This window comes from Momordica charantia (genome assembly GCF_013281855.1).
Source record: "Momordica charantia cultivar OHB3-1 chromosome 7 unlocalized genomic scaffold, Mcharantia_2.0 BLBB01000007.1, whole genome shotgun sequence".
NCBI lineage: Eukaryota > Viridiplantae > Streptophyta > Magnoliopsida > Cucurbitales > Cucurbitaceae > Momordica > Momordica charantia.
Window position 1 is genome coordinate 16,813,595 of NW_028275165.1, and position 17,181 is coordinate 16,830,775.

General features: G+C 35.1%; 1 protein-coding gene and 3 non-coding genes across 4 annotated transcripts; all 4 read right to left on the reverse strand.

The window, feature by feature from the left end:
- Positions 1-2,721: 2,721 nt before the first annotated feature.
- On the reverse strand, positions 2,722-2,840 carry LOC148210465 (U5 spliceosomal RNA). Its single transcript, XR_015792463.1, has one exon. It is a non-coding gene; the product is annotated as a U5 spliceosomal RNA (small nuclear RNA).
- Positions 2,841-5,785: 2,945 nt separating this feature from the next.
- Positions 5,786-5,903, reverse strand: LOC148210466 (U5 spliceosomal RNA). The gene has a single exon (XR_015792464.1). It is a non-coding gene; the product is annotated as a U5 spliceosomal RNA (small nuclear RNA).
- A 2,594-nt stretch (positions 5,904-8,497) lies between these two features.
- LOC148210467 (U5 spliceosomal RNA) lies at positions 8,498-8,615 on the reverse strand. The gene has a single exon (XR_015792465.1). It is a non-coding gene; the product is annotated as a U5 spliceosomal RNA (small nuclear RNA).
- A 1,813-nt stretch (positions 8,616-10,428) lies between these two features.
- LOC111022787 (transketolase, chloroplastic) lies at positions 10,429-14,539 on the reverse strand. Its single transcript, XM_022300047.2, has 7 exons — positions 13,974-14,539; positions 13,198-13,288; positions 12,977-13,082; positions 12,592-12,874; positions 12,109-12,257; positions 11,868-12,021; positions 10,429-11,693 (listed from the first exon to the last, which is right to left on the reverse strand). Exons 1-7 carry the CDS (start codon positions 14,466-14,468, stop codon positions 10,734-10,736), a joined length of 2,238 nt encoding a protein of 745 aa, XP_022155739.1. The 5' UTR covers positions 14,469-14,539; the 3' UTR covers positions 10,429-10,733.
- Between the last annotated feature and the right edge of the window lie 2,642 nt (positions 14,540-17,181).

A 17,181-nucleotide genomic window follows, 5' to 3' on the forward strand; every position in this document is an offset into this window, starting at 1 on the left:
TTTTAATTTTACTTAGATCTCTCGTCAAAGCATGCATAACTGGTAATTGGTACATGAATGGTATCAGTTCATTCATGTATCCATCATCTCTACTCGGGCGTCACATGTCCACCAACTTCTGTCTTGATTCGTCCCCCGAACCACATCGTACTGGGAGAGAATAAAAAACATACCCCTCATCTCTGTTAGGGGTACATGAATGAACCAATATCATATCCGAATGAGAGATCCTGAGATCATGGAAGAATCATCAAGAAATGATTAAAAGAATTGATAGTCAAGGTGCACATTTATTTCGGTAACTCAATAGTAAGAACTCCAAAGTTTGTGCTTGATTTGGAGCAAATCTTCTGGATTTCGAATCGTTTTGTTTTTGTTTTTGTTTTTTTGTTTTTAGAAAAATAGAGATGAAGGGACATGCTAGAGAGAAAATTATATAGAGTAAAGATGACAATGAGGTGGGTTGTGAGTTGGGATGCCCTCCTCATCCACGTCCGCGCGAAAATTTTAAATCTTCGTCTCCATTCCATTCTTTAATTTTGGGAATTGAGGTCCAAGTCAAGTAACTCTCTGGGCCGAACAGGGATCTTCGTGGGAAGACGAAACGTCTCATTCCACAAGAACAAATATGGGAAATTTGGCTGAATAGGCAACATTATTGTTTAATTACCCTTTACAAAGCTCATGTTTTTTAGGCATCTGCTGACATCATTTGGGTAACAAATTACTTTCATTACCCTCCCCTCCCTCTGACTTCCTCTCTCTGCTCTCTCTTATGCCCTCTCTCATCTCTCTCCTCCGTCTTGAAAATTTCTTTTTATTCTTTCTCTCCTCCAATATTTTCTCTCTCTTCTCCATTTTTATCTTGTTCTCCCCTCCTATCTGGTAGTTGTGGGTTCTTTTTGTTTTAATCTTCAGCCGCAACGATGGATGAAAAGCAAAATTTTCTTTTCCTAGTTTATTCTTTTCTTGTTTGTTCTACTTTGATGGGCGTTCCTTTGAAGATGTGTGATCGATTTTGCGTATTTTCTCGCATTGAATATGTTTGGGGAAGGGAATACCCTGGACACGTGGAGGACCCCTATTGGTGCTCCAAGATGGCTTATGAGTCATCTCCAGCTCGGATGGCCGAGATGGCCGCCACCAACGCCGACAAATGCTAAGTATGAGGGCCGAGGTGAACCTGGCCCAGGTCCGACCTACCGGGGAGCTTGGTGGGGGCCGATGTGAGCGGCTGTCTACGGCGTGATTATCGGGCGTAACCGTCGGTCCCGGGATTACCGAGTGTAACCGACGGTCCCGAGATTACCGAACGTAACCGTCGCGAGATTAGCGGGACTACCACTCATAAGTAGAGGACTTCACTCCACGATCAGGTACGGGGATCTCTGGCTTCGAACTAAACTTGGACTCCGACCTCTACTGACTTGATCGTCGGAGTGCTCACCTTTTCGTGCAGGTCCGCCCAAGTGTCCAGAACGGCCTGGAGGCCAAGTTCGAGCTACAATCAAGAACACACCGTTGTGCACATTTTTGCATAAACATAATATGAACCGTTTTGATTCGAATTTTGGTGGTCGATTAGAAGATTTCAAGTGAAACCTAGAATTTAGCCCTACATTTCATATCGAGAAAAAAAGGGACAGAGAACAAAGATCCCTTCATTCGTATTTTGGATCTACCTTTTGACTATAGTGATCGAGAGCGAGAGCGAGAACCAAGAAGAGAGCGATAGTAAGAACCAAGAGTTGATCGAGAGCGAGAACCAAGAATTGAAGTTGATCGAGAGCACGATTTAGAGTTTTTTTATATTTTTAGAAAAAGCGAGAATGAGAGATTGATGGAGTTTTATTATTATTTTTTATTACTTTAACATTTACTCTATAATTTTAAAAAATATATATTAAAAAAATAAATTTTAAGTTTGAATCACAAAGATTGGTTCTTCAAATGATTGTTCAGAATAAAAATTTCCATATTTTTTCTCACTCCCTTCCCAATTTTCTAGATTTGAAATTGTTTCCTTAATTGTCCCTCTCATTAATCTAGATTTGTTTCAAATGAATAATTTAATTATTTAAAAAAGAAACACAAATCTCTCCTTTAATCTCTCCCTAATTTTGATTAGGATTACCATTCAAATTTATAATTAATTAAGCAGTAAAATTTTATCCAATTAGATGAAAATAAAAATAAAAAAATAAAATTGTTTTTCTTAAATCTCTTCTCCATAAATCTGCCCTTTGATCCTAAATTTAAAATTTTAATTTAATTCAATTAGGTGACAGTAAAGAAAAAAAAAACTCCCTCCCGATTTTTCTCTCCCTCTCCCTCTTGCCCTCTCGATCTCGTGTGTTTGGAATAGTTTTACCTACTCTCCCACTCTCCCTCTTGCCCTCTCGATCTCGTACGTTTGGGAGTGTCTCTCTCTCCCTCTCGATCTCGTGCGTTTGGAATAGTTTTACCTACTCGTCTTGAGCTACTAATGGGCGGTTGCCAGAAAATGTGGAAATTTTTATTTTGGGAGGAGAGAAAAATGAAAGTTTTTGGAAATATGGAAAATTGAAGGAACAATTTGTTTTCCTTTATTGGAGGAGAGAGAGGACTCTGTTGTAAAACATGTTTTGTGTGTAAAGTATGTTATAACTTTTGTGTAGAAAAGGAAATATATATATATATATAAGAATTAAAAGAGAAACAAAAGTTGGACTAAATTAGTAGAATTTCTCATTAAAGAGAAATTCCTCCAAAAATGGGCGTATGCCGGTGGGTGCAGCGAGCACACGGTATTCTTTAGTAAAAGGCGAAAGAATAGTTCGCTTTGTGCTCGGTGCCCGGCTCCGTGCTCTCAACGCTGCAAGATAACGGGCTTTTATAGTCCAATTTATGTCCCACTTTCGTGTTCTTCGCCGATGTGGGAATTTGAAGAATCTAATTTCGGCTTATTCGTTAATGGGCTGGCCCTTGATGGCCCAAAACCAATTCCACCTTTTTTTTTTCTTTTCTTTTTTTCATATAACTAATAAATCTAGATGTTGAGTATCTTTAATCAATTTAAGGATTTTGAGACCTACAAAAATTATTATTAGGACTGCATAAATGAAGTTGAAAAATCTCTTATGATTGAATTTAATTTTTCTAAATACAAACTTAATACCATTTTTTTTAAATAAAAACTTCATTTAATTAACTAAATAACTAAACAACTGTCATTGTGGGCCACAAAGATGGAAATTTTGATTCTACAATTTTGACAAACCAAAAGAGTAATTCTAAGAGTGGCACCCTTGTAAGAGGATGAGCAACTTTGGACATATAAGTGTTCGATTTAACCGCACACATCTCTTATTGTCTTTGGATTCTCCAACCTTAGGACATTCCTATATAAGATATTCATGGCTTCCAATAGGGTTGCGATGCAACCACCACTGATGTAAAGATAAGATTTAAATTGTCACTGCATGCCACTTTATTAGACTTCATACACTTATTTGCAATTTTCAATTGGATATGTTTACCTAAGCGCTTCTTCTTCCCTTCATTATGTCGAGCCTCTTCAAGAAGTTGTTTATTAGAGTCCATCACTCGAGCTTTCCATTTCCAATCCTTTACAATTTTCAGCTTTGGAGCTGCCACCTCAACTTTATTGCTTGGGGTTTCAATGTTGAACTTGCTAACACAATTGCCATTATGAATGATATAATTTTGATCTGTGAGATATATCCTCACAGATGTCATGATTATGCGAATTTTTTTTAGTACAACATGTGGGGTAGGGGATCGAACTCACAAGTTCATGGTTGAAGATATATGTCAATGCTCACTTTGGCCATGATTCTACGAATTCATCAAATCTTTCGGCATTCACACATTCGTTTTTTCTCCCCCTTCTCATCAACTTGACACAATTCAAATTAATGGTATCTCTTGATTCATGTTGAGGTAACAAAGACAACTATTAATTGCCATTATTAGTTTTTTCAGCCTAAAAACTCTCTTTCTCATTGCTTTTCTATTTTTCCATGGAGCTTTCCGTCCATGAATTTTGAATAAGAGACCTAGCAAAAGACTAAGAACCCGTTTTGAAGATCCTCATACAATCATTCTCAAACTCATACAATCATTCTCCTTTCTAAACCGAAAAGAGGAATGAGTTCCTCCTAATGTTTTCAACAATTAACGAAATTTTCGTCTTCTATGCCACTTGAAAAAAATTTCTCGGAACCACTCTAGAAATAATTCGACTAGAAAGACACAAATCTAACTGTTTTCAGTGAGTTAAATGTCGATGTCGATGGACATGTCGAGATCTTAATTTCATTGAAATATCGAAAAAATGTCGATGTCGATGGATATTTCTACAAAAGTTATAGAAGTTAAAAAATGGTAAAAAAAATATTTAAATTAACAAATAAACATTTTCATATTTCTAAATAAGTTAAAAATAATAATTAATATTATATATATCGTGATATTTTGTTTATATTTTTCATAATTTGTTGATTTTTTTATACTATGATGAAAATGCTGATTTATCCCCATGTCGATGTCGAACCAATGAAAACATGGACGTGTCGACGGATAATTGGACTCAACTTGTTCCATCGTTTCAGAAGTTCCTCTCATTCTATAATAGCAAAAATAATCCTAGAAATGATGAACAAAAGAACCAAAATCATCAAGATTTCGAAGACCGTGTTAGACTTTTGAGACAGATATTCTCATGCCTTCAGGCAAAGAGAGTGGAAACGGGGCTTTGGAATTGGCAAGCAAAATTGAATGTTATTTAAACTCATTCATATGGTTTTAAAATTTCATTATAGTCTTTATGGTTTGATTAAATATTCTAAAATGATGTTATAGTTTTTTCCTTTTTTAGTACACGTGTGGGGCGGATGGGGAATCGAACTCACAATCTATTGGTTAAAGATATATGTCAATTATCGTTGAGCTATGCTCGCATTGACAAAATGACCTAACGAGATGTTAGCAATTTTCTTATCTGACAACTTATTTATGTTAATAGAGAAAAACGTAAGAAGAGTGATTTCCTCTTGATTGCTCTCCAATAGGAATTACAATTTCAGGTTGATTTTAAAAAAAAAAAAAAAGAAAAAAACTTTTATTTTCTCTCTCTCTCTTTTTCCCTCCTTTCAATATTAGATCAAATAAAGGGACCGTAGCACTAACCTCTTTTTTAATTGATTCAATACAATTAGAAGAAAAGATTGCGAAATTTCCTATCGAGACAAGAGAAAGTCTCAAAACGAACCTTCTTCGTAGTGGCATACTTCTTCTGTTTGTCTTTCTCATAGTGGGAACAGAACAATAAGGACCCATCCCTAGCTATTAAAAGTCAAGAGCAATATTTATTCAAGAGAGAATGGAAAATGAATCAAATTCGTTTTCTTCTTGATTTGGTTTGAGCTCCACCCCTGGTCGAAAGCTTTCAATTTTATTTAGATTTAATATAATTAGCAATGTAATTTAAACGCAAAATTTAACATGCACACCTCAAGAGAACCATATTTGAAAATTAATCTAAATAACAGAAGTAATCTGTTTTCTAAAAAACCTGACGTTTCCATCCATCCAATCAGCTAATTCATATATATATACATATATATATATATATATATAAACAATAGGTTTTCAAACATCTACCATCCTTACAACCGACGATCAATACCTAAGAATTACTTTTTTTTCAACAAAAATATTATTCTTTAAAATTTACAAAATCAAATTTATTCTAGTTGCAAAAGGATTAGACTAAATTTGTAGGATTTCTCATTAAAGAGAAAACCCTCCAAAAATGGGCGTATGCCGGTGAATGCAGAGAGCACACGGTATTCTTTAGTAAAAGGCGAAAGAATAGTTCGCTCTGTGCCCAATGCCCGGCTCCGTGATTTCGAAGTTACAAGAAAACGGGATTTTATACTCCAATTTGTGTCCCAATTTTGCTTCCTTCTCCGATGTGGGAACTTCAAGAATCTAATTTTGGCTTATGACCTCTCACTCTCACTTCCATTTATTTATTCATATTTTTTCCTTTTCTCCATTCTAATTCTCTCTCCCTTATCGTTTTGTCTCTAATTTCTATTCCTTCGACTCTCCCATTATTATTTCTTTCTTCTTATTTCTCTTCGTCTCTTCTATCTTCTTCTTTTCACTTATTTATTGAATAGCGGTATTTTTAGCCACGGATATCTATAAAACAAATCAACGGATCGAATTGGAAGACAATCAATCGATTTATACAAAAATAAAAAGAATATGTTTTTGGCTTATTGAAACCAAATGGCCGATGATTGGTGTCGGTTTTGTGCTAAAACTAACGTCAACCGACCGATGGGCACCCTAGCTCTCGTATATGGTTTATTTATAGTAAATATGAATGATTTCAATCTATTTTTTGGTCCTAGTTTATTTCAATTGGGATATTTTCTTTAATATTTTGCTACCAAACTTGATTTAAATTTTTTCTGCATTACAAATATAAAATCTAAGACAAAAGAGATGGTAGAACATAAAATAGTTGTTGAACATAGATTATTAAAGTATCTACTATCTACTTCTTTCCTTCAAGTTGCAGGTTCAACTCGTCACCCCACTTTTGTCCTAATTAAAAAAATCAAGAACGAGATTTGAACTAAATTAAGTCATTGAAATTAAAACGGTAATTTAAACATTTTTTACCCAAAATAATCAAGTTTTTAAAAGCTCATGAAAGGAGGGCAAGGAATCCTCATGCATCTTAACCAATAAAATAATCTACAACCTCTTTAAAATCATACAATAAAAAAGAAAAGGTGAAAGAACTTTTTTTTAGTAGTCTTTTGTTGTAACTTTCAATCTTAGGGTCACATGTCCCTTCCCTCTTTCCAAAGGGTGGCCTCTCAACTCTATCTATGGCCTTTCTTCCCTTTGTTCTTTTTCATTAGCTCTAATGGGTGGAACTACAACCTTTTTAGGGGACAGATTTTATGAATGTCAATCTATACTATTAATTTAAAAATATGATTAAAAACAACTCTATGTTTCTTTATGCCCATTTGTTTTTATTGTATATGTTTATCATGTCTTTAGATTTCAAGGTATCTACTTGTCGGATGATTCATTCTATAAACGAAATGTTACAAATCCCTGGTGGAGGTTGGCGCAGCAGCAAAGAGGATGAGAGATGAAAAAAAGAAAAAAAAAATTGTGTCGTGCAATGTGCTTGTTCAGGATTATTTCTTAAGAAAAAAATTAAATAAATATGCATGACTTCCATGTGGCCACTATGCTGCGAAGTAGTTATTTATCACCATCATAATAGTGTAAGAAACCTGTCATTTACAAGACATTTCATGCGATTTAAGCCAAAATCACTCTGTGATCCGCTAAAATTCGTCAATTTAATTTTGTAGTTTCAAAATGAGGCAGGGTGATATATGAAAATCAATTATCTATCTTCCAAAGTAGCTTCCATTTTTGGTAATGATTATACTCGAGATAAAATTTTGGAATTTGATTTATTTCATTTATTGAACAACCCACAAATGGCCAGATTTTTTCTTTTATTTTTATTTTTATATTTTTTCTAGAGCCAAGAAGTAACTTTTTGCCTTTATTTGATCTAAGATGTGTGAAGTTGTTTGCTGGGAATTCCATATTATCGTGAGTTTTAATAATAAATTTTACCAAATAATTCAAAAACTTCTTTATCTCACAGAGCATATATAATAATGTTTTTTCATAATTTTCTAATAGACAATAATACTTAGGCAGTGACAATTCTTACTCTGCTATCAAACTGTATCCTTCCCTATTATCCTTTTAAAAAATTAAACAATTAGACTAATTAATTTAGTAGGGGTGTAATGGGTTCAGCTTGGATTAGGTTTCAGGGAAAACCAACCCGAACTGAATTTGTTCCGGTCAAAATCGAACCGATCCGACTTGAATTCGGTTTTTTTTAAATCATCTTTCTTATCCTTCTAATCCTAGGATTTTCCCCTCTTTTTCATGAAACCAAAATCCATAAAAAGAGGGATGGTCGAATTGTTTTTCATTTTTCAAAAGAAACCGAAACAAAAAAAACCCCAATACCTCAAATTTTTTCTGGTCAAATAGTTTTTTTCCTCCTTGATTTTTGTTGGCCGAATTGTTTCTTATTTTTTCAAAGAGCTGAAATCGATTTTTTTGTTGAGAAATTTTATATGGGTATTGCTCAAAAACAAAGAGCTGAAATCGATTTTTTTGTTGAGAAATTTTATATGGATATTGCTCAAAAACCCCAAATCATGCGGTAGAGAAGGCGATAGAAAGGGTTGTCGCTGGACTGGAGGCGACACCTAGGTTAAAATTCATTCCCATTTAGTTTATAAACCAAATCCAACTCAATTCAATTTTTTTCAACCCTAGGATGAAGCTCGAACTTAATGAATTTTAAAAGAAGTGTACAAAAAGAAAGAGAGAAACAAAGAAAAAAATATTAAACTTAATTTGTAGGATTTCTCTTTAGAGAGAAACCCTTCCAAAAATGGGCGTATGCCGGTGAATGCAGAGAGTACACGGTATTCTTTAGTAAAAGGCGAAAGAATAGTTCGCTCTGCGCTCAATGCCCGGCTCCGTGCCTTCACCGTTGCAAGAAGTTATGCTTTTATACTTCCGATTGGTGTCCCACTTTCACGACTTGGCCGATGTGGGAACTTTGAATAATCTAATTTCGGGTTATGCTTTAATGGGCTATGGCCCAAAACCAATTCCACCTGTCTTTTTTCCCCCACCTTTTTACATCTAATTTCCACATGTCCATTCATTACCTAAGTATCTTTAAAAAATTTAGAGAGCACAAATGAAGACAACAAATCGATATTGCTTATTAAAAACTGGTCGACTTAAGTGTTGAACGAGTTGGCGTGTGCAAAATTGACTGGTCGATCGGTCGGTGGATCTAATATCGATTGACGTATCACTTAAAAAAAAAAAAAAAAAAAAAGTTAGATTGACACCCCCACGTGAATGCTCTCAATTTTTTAAAAAAAAATTACTTAATCTCTCTCCATCTCTCATTTAATTTCCATCTACTTCATAACTCTCTCTTTTGTTTTTCGACTCCTTTTGTTGGACAGCACAACCTTTCGCGTGATAAAAGAAAAGAGGTTATTGAGAGTCGAGGTATTTATATCTCTAGGCAGATGAATAATACTTCAAAACCTAGCTTAGTATGGAACCTTAATAAGTTGAGCTCACGTAAACCACGAAACCGCTCCTAACCACTCGTCCATCAATGCAGAATTACTGTTGGGAATATCGTGTTGAGTCATGGGTGAGTGGTGGGTTCACCGATTAACTCCTATGAATACAGAGATAGCCTTCATACGTAGATACGTGAATTTCGGGGTGGGCATCGGATTAGCAGGTATATAATTGTCGGGATGCCCCAAAACATTAGGAGCATAAAAAATCCAAATGGAAAAAAAGATAGCAAAAGCTACCCTAGGTTGAGCCCTTTCGAGATTCTTAGTCAAGCCTCAACGCCCTGCAATCTTTCTAACCCCCAGAAAACCCTCGATCTCCAAGCCCCTTGTATAGGTTGGGCAAGCTTGGATGCCCCTACTCCCAACTCAGACAAATACCTCAACCTATTACTAACTTGAGCATCATAGTATTTTTCTTGTTATGCATGTTCTTCTACATTCATCCTACCTCGTTCGTACTCTTGAGTGATCAAAATTCAGCATCAACACCCTCCCTCCATCTTTTCCTTCAACTCTCCGTCTCCCTTTTTTCTCATATTTCTTTTTTGCCCTCCTTACTTGTAATTTCTTTTGTTTCTCTTTCCTTCGATGCTTGTCACTATTATTTTTCTTCCTACCCTCCCCTTTTTGTTTTTTAGAAATGGGTATCAATCCGTGTTGACTTTACGAGATTCAATCAAATCATATATTTTAAAGGTTACATACACATGTGACGTGGATGGGTGAAGTGGACTAGTGATTTAGACATGTGCCATGGACGGGGTGACATGGACAATTGACCTAGACAAGTGACATGGATTAGTGACATGTACAATCACGTGGCAGGTGGAGTGTTCGACTACGACAAGGTGTCCTGCGACGTGTCAAGTGCCCTAAAGTTCGTAAAACCATTATTGACGTGGCAGTCAATATTAACCATACATTATTGATTTCGTTAAAAAAGGGGAAAAAACAAACTGTAAAATATATGAGTTTAATAATATTTGTATTGCGACTAGACTTCTAATCTCCTTTCCTCTTCTCCTCCCATTCTCCTTCTCCGGCATACCTCGCCACCACCGTTCAAGAGGGGCTCTGTGTTCCGATATAATTCTTAATTTTGTACTAGGTAATTATTGGAACACAAAAATAACATAGGAAAAAAGTAAGAATGAATCTGTGCTTAAAAAAACATGAAGGATGATAGCGAACCTCATTACTTAAAAAAGAACAGAAATACAAAAAGTTTGATGCATTTGTTTTCCAAGGAACGCAGAAATCCTAGTCTATATCATCGTTGGACAATGTCTCTTTCACTAGAAAAAAAGAACACACACACACACACACACACACAACGGACCGAAAACTCGACCTTTTTTATTGCAACATAAGAGACCATGTCATTTTGGAAGAGGCAGACCTCTTGGGAATGGTCTCTACAGCAATTCCCGCTCAAATTAAAACAATGAGAGATATTGGATTCGTTGGAATTACTACTAACCTGTTCTAACTAACTTGTTTAGCAGCCGCGATAACAGCCTCGACTGTGAGACCGAACTCTTTGTAGATTTTTCCTGCTGGAGCGCTTGCTCCAAATCGGTCAATGCCGATTGCCTTCCCTTTGCTTCCGACGATCTTCTCCCACCCGAATGTGGTTCCAGCCTCGATGCTTACTCGGGCTGAAACGGCAGCAGGCAAAACGCTTTCCTTGTAAGCATCTGATTGATCGTCGAAAAGCTCCCAGGAGACGAAGGAAACGAGGCGAACAGCCTTCCCTTCCTTTCTCAGTTCCTCTGCAGCTTTGGCTGCAATTTCGAGTTCAGAACCAGTTCCAATCAAGATAACGTCGGGCTTGTTGCCTGAGGAATTGTCTGAGACGATGTATCCACCCTTTTCGACTCTTTCAATGGAAGTTCCAGGAAGATTGGGCAACTTTTGGCGAGAAAGGGCCAGAATTGAAGGTCTCTTTCGGTTGAGTATTGCAACTTTGTATGCCCCAGCAGTCTCGTTACCGTCGGCTGGTCGGAGCATCAATATGTTCGGCATAGCCCTGAAGCTTGCCAGATGTTCAATGGGCTGATGGGTCGGTCCATCTTCACCAAGACCGATCGAATCGTGAGTCATGACATAGATCACACCAGCTTCACTCAGGGCAGAAATCCTTATGGCAGCTCTCATGTAATCTGTGAAAACGAAGAATGTAGCACAATAAGGAATGAGTCCAGGACTGTGAAGGACAATTCCGTTGCAGATGGCGCCCATTCCGTGCTCTCTAACACCAAACCGAAGGTTACGTTCTTCAGGAGTGTCCTTTTGGAAGTTTCCAAACGATTTAAGCAGGGTCATGTTTGATGAAGCAAGGTCAGCACTTCCACCGAGGAAACCAGGGAGAACTTTTGCAAGGGCATTAAGGTTTTGCTGAGAAAGATTTCTTGTGGCATCAGCTGGGCTCTCTGGGGTGTATGTCTGCATAATGCATCGACAATGCTCAGTCCATCGGTAAAATATAGTTTTTCATGAAAAATGTGAACTATAATCACATGTCGTAATATGTCGGTTTGACAAATTTCCAAATTAACATATTTGAATAGGCTTCCAAGCAAGAACAAGAAACAGTAATGTCTAGAATGGACCACTCACTGGTAATGCCTTTTCCCAACCAGCAGGTAGTTCACCACTAATAATAGACTTCAGTTCAGCAGCTTCCTCTGCATACTTCTTCTCGTATTCGGCAAACTTGGTGTTCCATTCAGCTTCAAGAGCAGCTCCTTCGGGGGTGTGGCGACTCCAGTGCCTACAGGATAACACAAAAGTTGATCAATAATGAATCACCCTTTAAACTTGGAAAAACTGAAAGTTTCTTTATCATCTGTATCCATACTTCTTAACATCCTCAGGCACATGGAAAGGCTCGTGCGGCCAGCCGAGGTTCTGTCTCGTGGCGTCAACTTCCTTTGCACCCAATGCACTACCATGTACACTGTACGAATTTGCCTTGTTTGGAGAACCATAACCAATGGTTGTGGTCACCTACAACATTTTAAGGTAAAATCAGCATAACCAACTTCATAGGAAACCATCTCGATACAAATAGATCATTTATTTGCATCCATTTACAAAACTGAAGACGCATTGAAAACGACTAAAAAAAACTCATTCTGACTCACTGTATCAAATCAAGCTTTCCTGGTAAGTACCATTGTGTTAGATTATGATTAAACAGCTTAAACTTTACTTTCACATAATTTGAAAGTGAAACTAAGAGAAATATTAGACAATGGAAACTACTATAAGCCTTTTTCCCCTCAAATTATGCAGGAAAACAAGAGCTATCTAGATCGAAAGTTCTGAAGAGATTCCATACCTTGATCAAAGTGGGTTTGTCTTTTACGGCTTTCGCTTCCCTAATGGCAGCGCGAATCTCATCATAGCCAGTGTTTCCATTTTTCACCCAGATAACATGCCACCCTAGACCCTCGAAACGTCTCTCAACACTCTCGGTGAATGCAATCTCCGTATCACCATCAATTGAGATGTGGTTATCATCATAGAAAGCAATCAGCTTCCCTAGTCCCCAGTGCCCGGCAAGCGAACAAGCTTCATTGGCAATCCCCTCCATTTGGCAACCATCTCCCACTATAGCATATCTAAAGATCAAATGAAACGAGTCAAAAAGGATACGTAGCACTACAAAATGTTCCTTCACTGAATCAAAGATAAGGTTCACTAATTTGGATCAGATATCATACGTGTAATGGTCGACAATTTCGTTATCTGGCTTGTTGAAACGAGCAGCTAAATGCTTCTCAGCAAGTGCCAAGCCAACAGCATTCGCAATACCCTGACCAAGAGGTCCTTCACAATACAAAAAAATTAACAAACAAACAAAATAAATAATATTGTCAAAATATATATATATATTATTCGAAACCTCTACTATAGTCATTCAAATTCTAGAGAGGAATCTAACCAGTCGTGACTTCAACTCCGGGTGTCTCGAAGTTCTCAGGGTGTCCAGGAGTTTTGCTTTCCCATTGACGGAAACTCTTCAAGTCCTCTTCCTAATTATTAACCAAACTTGAAGTCATCAATCACTAAGAACATAAGCAAACTTACAGGGGAAAATGGATTTGTTCATAGTTCACATCAAATGTGAAGAGGATAAAATTGTCAAGATATAGATAATCTTTTATATATATTCTTTAACATCCTATTACACGGGCTTGGATCTTGGTTTGATTCAAGAAGTCCAATACCTAAACACTGAACTATTAAAATGTCAATATGAGAGGAAATGATGTTATAAGATTCAAACAGGGAGGCCCTCATACTCTTATATCAAGTTACCCAAGAGGTGGAAGGTTCGAAGAATTCTCACTCCCACGTGTTGTTGAACTAAAAAACCGATGTTAGACGATATTAAACTACCACTGGACCCAAAAAGTTTGACCCAGGTTATGGTATATTCTTGGCAAAAAGTAGTCACAAAAGAGAAATATTAGTTGATATATTTGGCCATATAACTTCCATAGTTAACAAACTTCTAAAAAGAAGTTTAAAAGGTCCAAAGAGGCAAAAAAAAAAAAAAAAAAAAAAAAAGACAAGACAAGACGGACATTCCAAGACCATGATCAAAAGGGAAGCAAGTGATGAGTAATAAAAATCAGAACAGAGCTTAGAGACCCAATAGCAATTGAAAGTCAGATCAAACCCAAAACGAATCAGAAGAACGAAGGCAAAGCCCACCTTAACACTATCATAGCCAGCAAGGTGAAGCAAAGCATACTGCAGCATACAGCCATGGCCAGCCGACAAGACGAATCGATCCCTATTGAACCAGTAAGGGTTCTTGGGATTGTACCTCATCACCTCATCGTACAGAACATGCCCCATCGGAGCGCACCCCATCGGCAAGCCCGGGTGGCCGGAATTCGCCTTCTCCACAGCATCGATTGCGAGGAAACGGATCGTATTCACGGACTTCTCAATCAGCGACGTCTCCGTGGTCTTATCGACCGTCTCGGCGACCGAAGCTCGAACCACTCCCCGGCGGGCCCGCAACGGCCTGCTCCGGCGAGAAGGAGCGGCGATGGAGGCGGAGTTGGTGGATTTGAGGCCGGAGAAATCGAGGAGAGAGCGAGAGGAGACCGAAACGCGGTTGGCGGATGGATTTGAAGCTTGGCGAGAGACGGCACGAGGCAGTAAAGCTTGAGAAATGGCCATAGAAGAAGTGGAAGCCATGGCTGAAGAAGCTTGAAGATCGAGAGGTTTGGTAGCGGTTCTCAGAGATGGCTTATGGGTTTTGTAATTTCAATGGAGAATTTGAAGCTTTGAGCTTCTCGTCTACTTACCAGATGACGACAGGTGAACGAAGGTTGGATCTTAACCGTTGGATCGTTACGGAAAAAAACAATCACAACCGTTGGTTGTGGGTAGGAAATTCACTGCCTTCCAATTATAAATGGAAAGAAAAATGAAATATAATATGTAAGTTTCTTTGAATTAATTAAACCGATGTTTGATGTATCTGTTCGCTTCATTTTATAATAATACTTTATAAACAAAAGTATCTTTATTGTTTATAATTTTCCTCCAGTAAGATAAAACCAAATTTTGTTGTTTTTTTTATATATATATCCTGACTAATTATATTTGGTTGTAAAAAAATTATAAAATATTAAATCTTGAAAAGATGGCAATTTGGAGGAAGATTAAAATAATTATAAAAGATATGTTTATAAATAATGTAATTTTTATAAACAATTTTTTATCTCTTCAAACCACATAATTTTTTTTTAAGTACAAACCACAAAATTTCTTAGTTTTCTTGTATCTACTTTTTTTTAATTATTACAAAATGGGGCTTGCCTATATACAATATTAAAATCATACAAATTTTTAACAAATAAATGTTATGAGCCAAAATGTAAAAAGAATTAAAAAAATTGTTATGATCCAAATAATTAATTATCTTATAAAATTAGTTGAATTGGGTGTTAGCTCCCTAAATCCTCACCCAAATTAAAAATATGTTTACAAAAATGATGCAATGCACATGCAAATCTTATTTTATTTGTTGATTATCGTCTAATTAGCTAATTTTTTAAACTTATATTTAATTAGAGAATAATTACTTTAGCAGCCACTTAAATTTTTTATTTTTTTTCATTCAGTTAATATTTTTTGAAATTAAAATAAAGCATTTTATTTTTACTTTTTGGCTGCAATCATTGATTTCTCCGTTCGACATTTCAATTATAAAATATAAATTCGAATAAGGATAAAAGCTTATGCACATGACGATGGTGACACATTGCTGTGACACTGATTAATTTTTTCTTGTTTATTTATATCAATATATGCAATTAAACTTTTTAAATGGTTCTATTTTAGTGGTCGAATTTTAAAATATATATGTTTGAATTATTAAGATTATTTTATTTTCACCTTTAAACTTTTAAGATGTTTTCCAAAATAATATTTTTTTTAAATACATCATTAAAATAATTATGAAATTAAAAATAAGACAGCTAAATCACATATTGGGATGTGATTCTATAGAAATCATATGTACCATAAGTGATATTTAGTATAAATCTCGGATAATGCAAGCGATTTTAAGGAGAGTGACTCCAGTTGATTGATATTATTATATATAGCAATAACAACGTTAACAAAATGTTGGTTATTTTTTAAACTTAAAAAATTATATACTTGGAAAAAGAAAGAAGGAAAAAAACTTTAAAAACTCTAATATATATTATGTAAGATGGTCAGTCAATTTGGTTTTTGAAAGTCCATTACTAAATATACATTTTAAAAACTTGGAAACTCAAATATAATAAACCTAAAATATTTTGGGATAAAATAAGATTGAAACTTTTTGAAAAATTTTAATGTATTGTTTGTAATATTCATGTGTTTTTATTCGTTCGTGTGTATATATAAAATTTAAAAAATGACTTAAAAAAAGACACAGAATATAGCCATCTGTTGTTAGAAAATTAATTATTTTTGAAAAACACAACCTGTTTTCCTTTTTCAAGATAAGAGTCAAGCTGTCTAAAAAAGAGTCAAGCTTCCTTATTTGAATTGTACAGTAAACATATTAAAATTTTCATGTAGGAAACAATTCGACATTTACAGGAAGTAAAAACATTTTATTCACGACTTTATGTACTTTCAAAATATTTATTTTAATTATAGTATTTTTTTATTTTAGTTCATGATAGCTCAAATTCACTTATATTTAATCAAAAAGTTGTGAGTTCGAATCCCCACTCCCACGTGATGTACTTGAAAAAAAATTAAAAATTTGGTACATTCAAACCACTATTTTAATTTGATCCAAAACTTTGGTTTCTAATGGTCTCTATGGATAAAATTTCAACACAAATTTTATACACAGTTGAAATCTTTTAATACAAATTTAAAGTTATATTTTAAGAATGTTTGTGAGTAAAATGTGTCATTCTAGGTTTGAAATGGTTACTTTTTCAAAAATATAGAGATAAAAAACAAACTAAAAACAAATATTAATAGTACAGTAACAAAGATATAGATTTGAAAATACAAAAAATAGACTGAAGTAAAGCTATAAAAATTTAAGGACCAAAATAGTATTTATATCCTTAAATTTAATATATATTTTTAAAAATATCATAACTTTATTTTTTTTTTAAATATAGCATAAATTTGGGTTTGATTTGAATTATAATGTTTTTTTTTTCATCTGGCAAAATTCTAAAATTTATGCTATATTTAAAAATACTTATTTATTTTATATTATCTTCGTAAATTTTTCTATTTTATTATAATGTCCATAAAATTATTTAAAATATTGACATTAAGAATATAAGACTAATATTTATGATTAAGGGTTTAATTTATGATATTAATATTGTGATTTTTAAAAATATTCATGATATTTTTATCTACATTTTTCTAATATGGT

What these genes read in the sequence shown, in the direction of transcription:
- LOC111022787 (XM_022300047.2), bottom strand. Translation starts at nt 14,468, where the DNA reads ATGGCTTCCACTTCTTCTATGGCCATTTCTCAAGCTTTACTGCCTCGT. An exon ending in CGGAGTTGAAGTCACGACTG is followed by an intron (nt 13,083 to 13,197) that starts GTTAGATTCCTC and finishes TGTATTGTGAAG; the next exon opens with GACCTCTTGGTCAGGGTATT. An exon ending in GAAATTGTCGACCATTACAC is followed by an intron (nt 12,875 to 12,976) that starts GTATGATATCTG and finishes TTTGATCTTTAG; the next exon opens with ATATGCTATAGTGGGAGATG.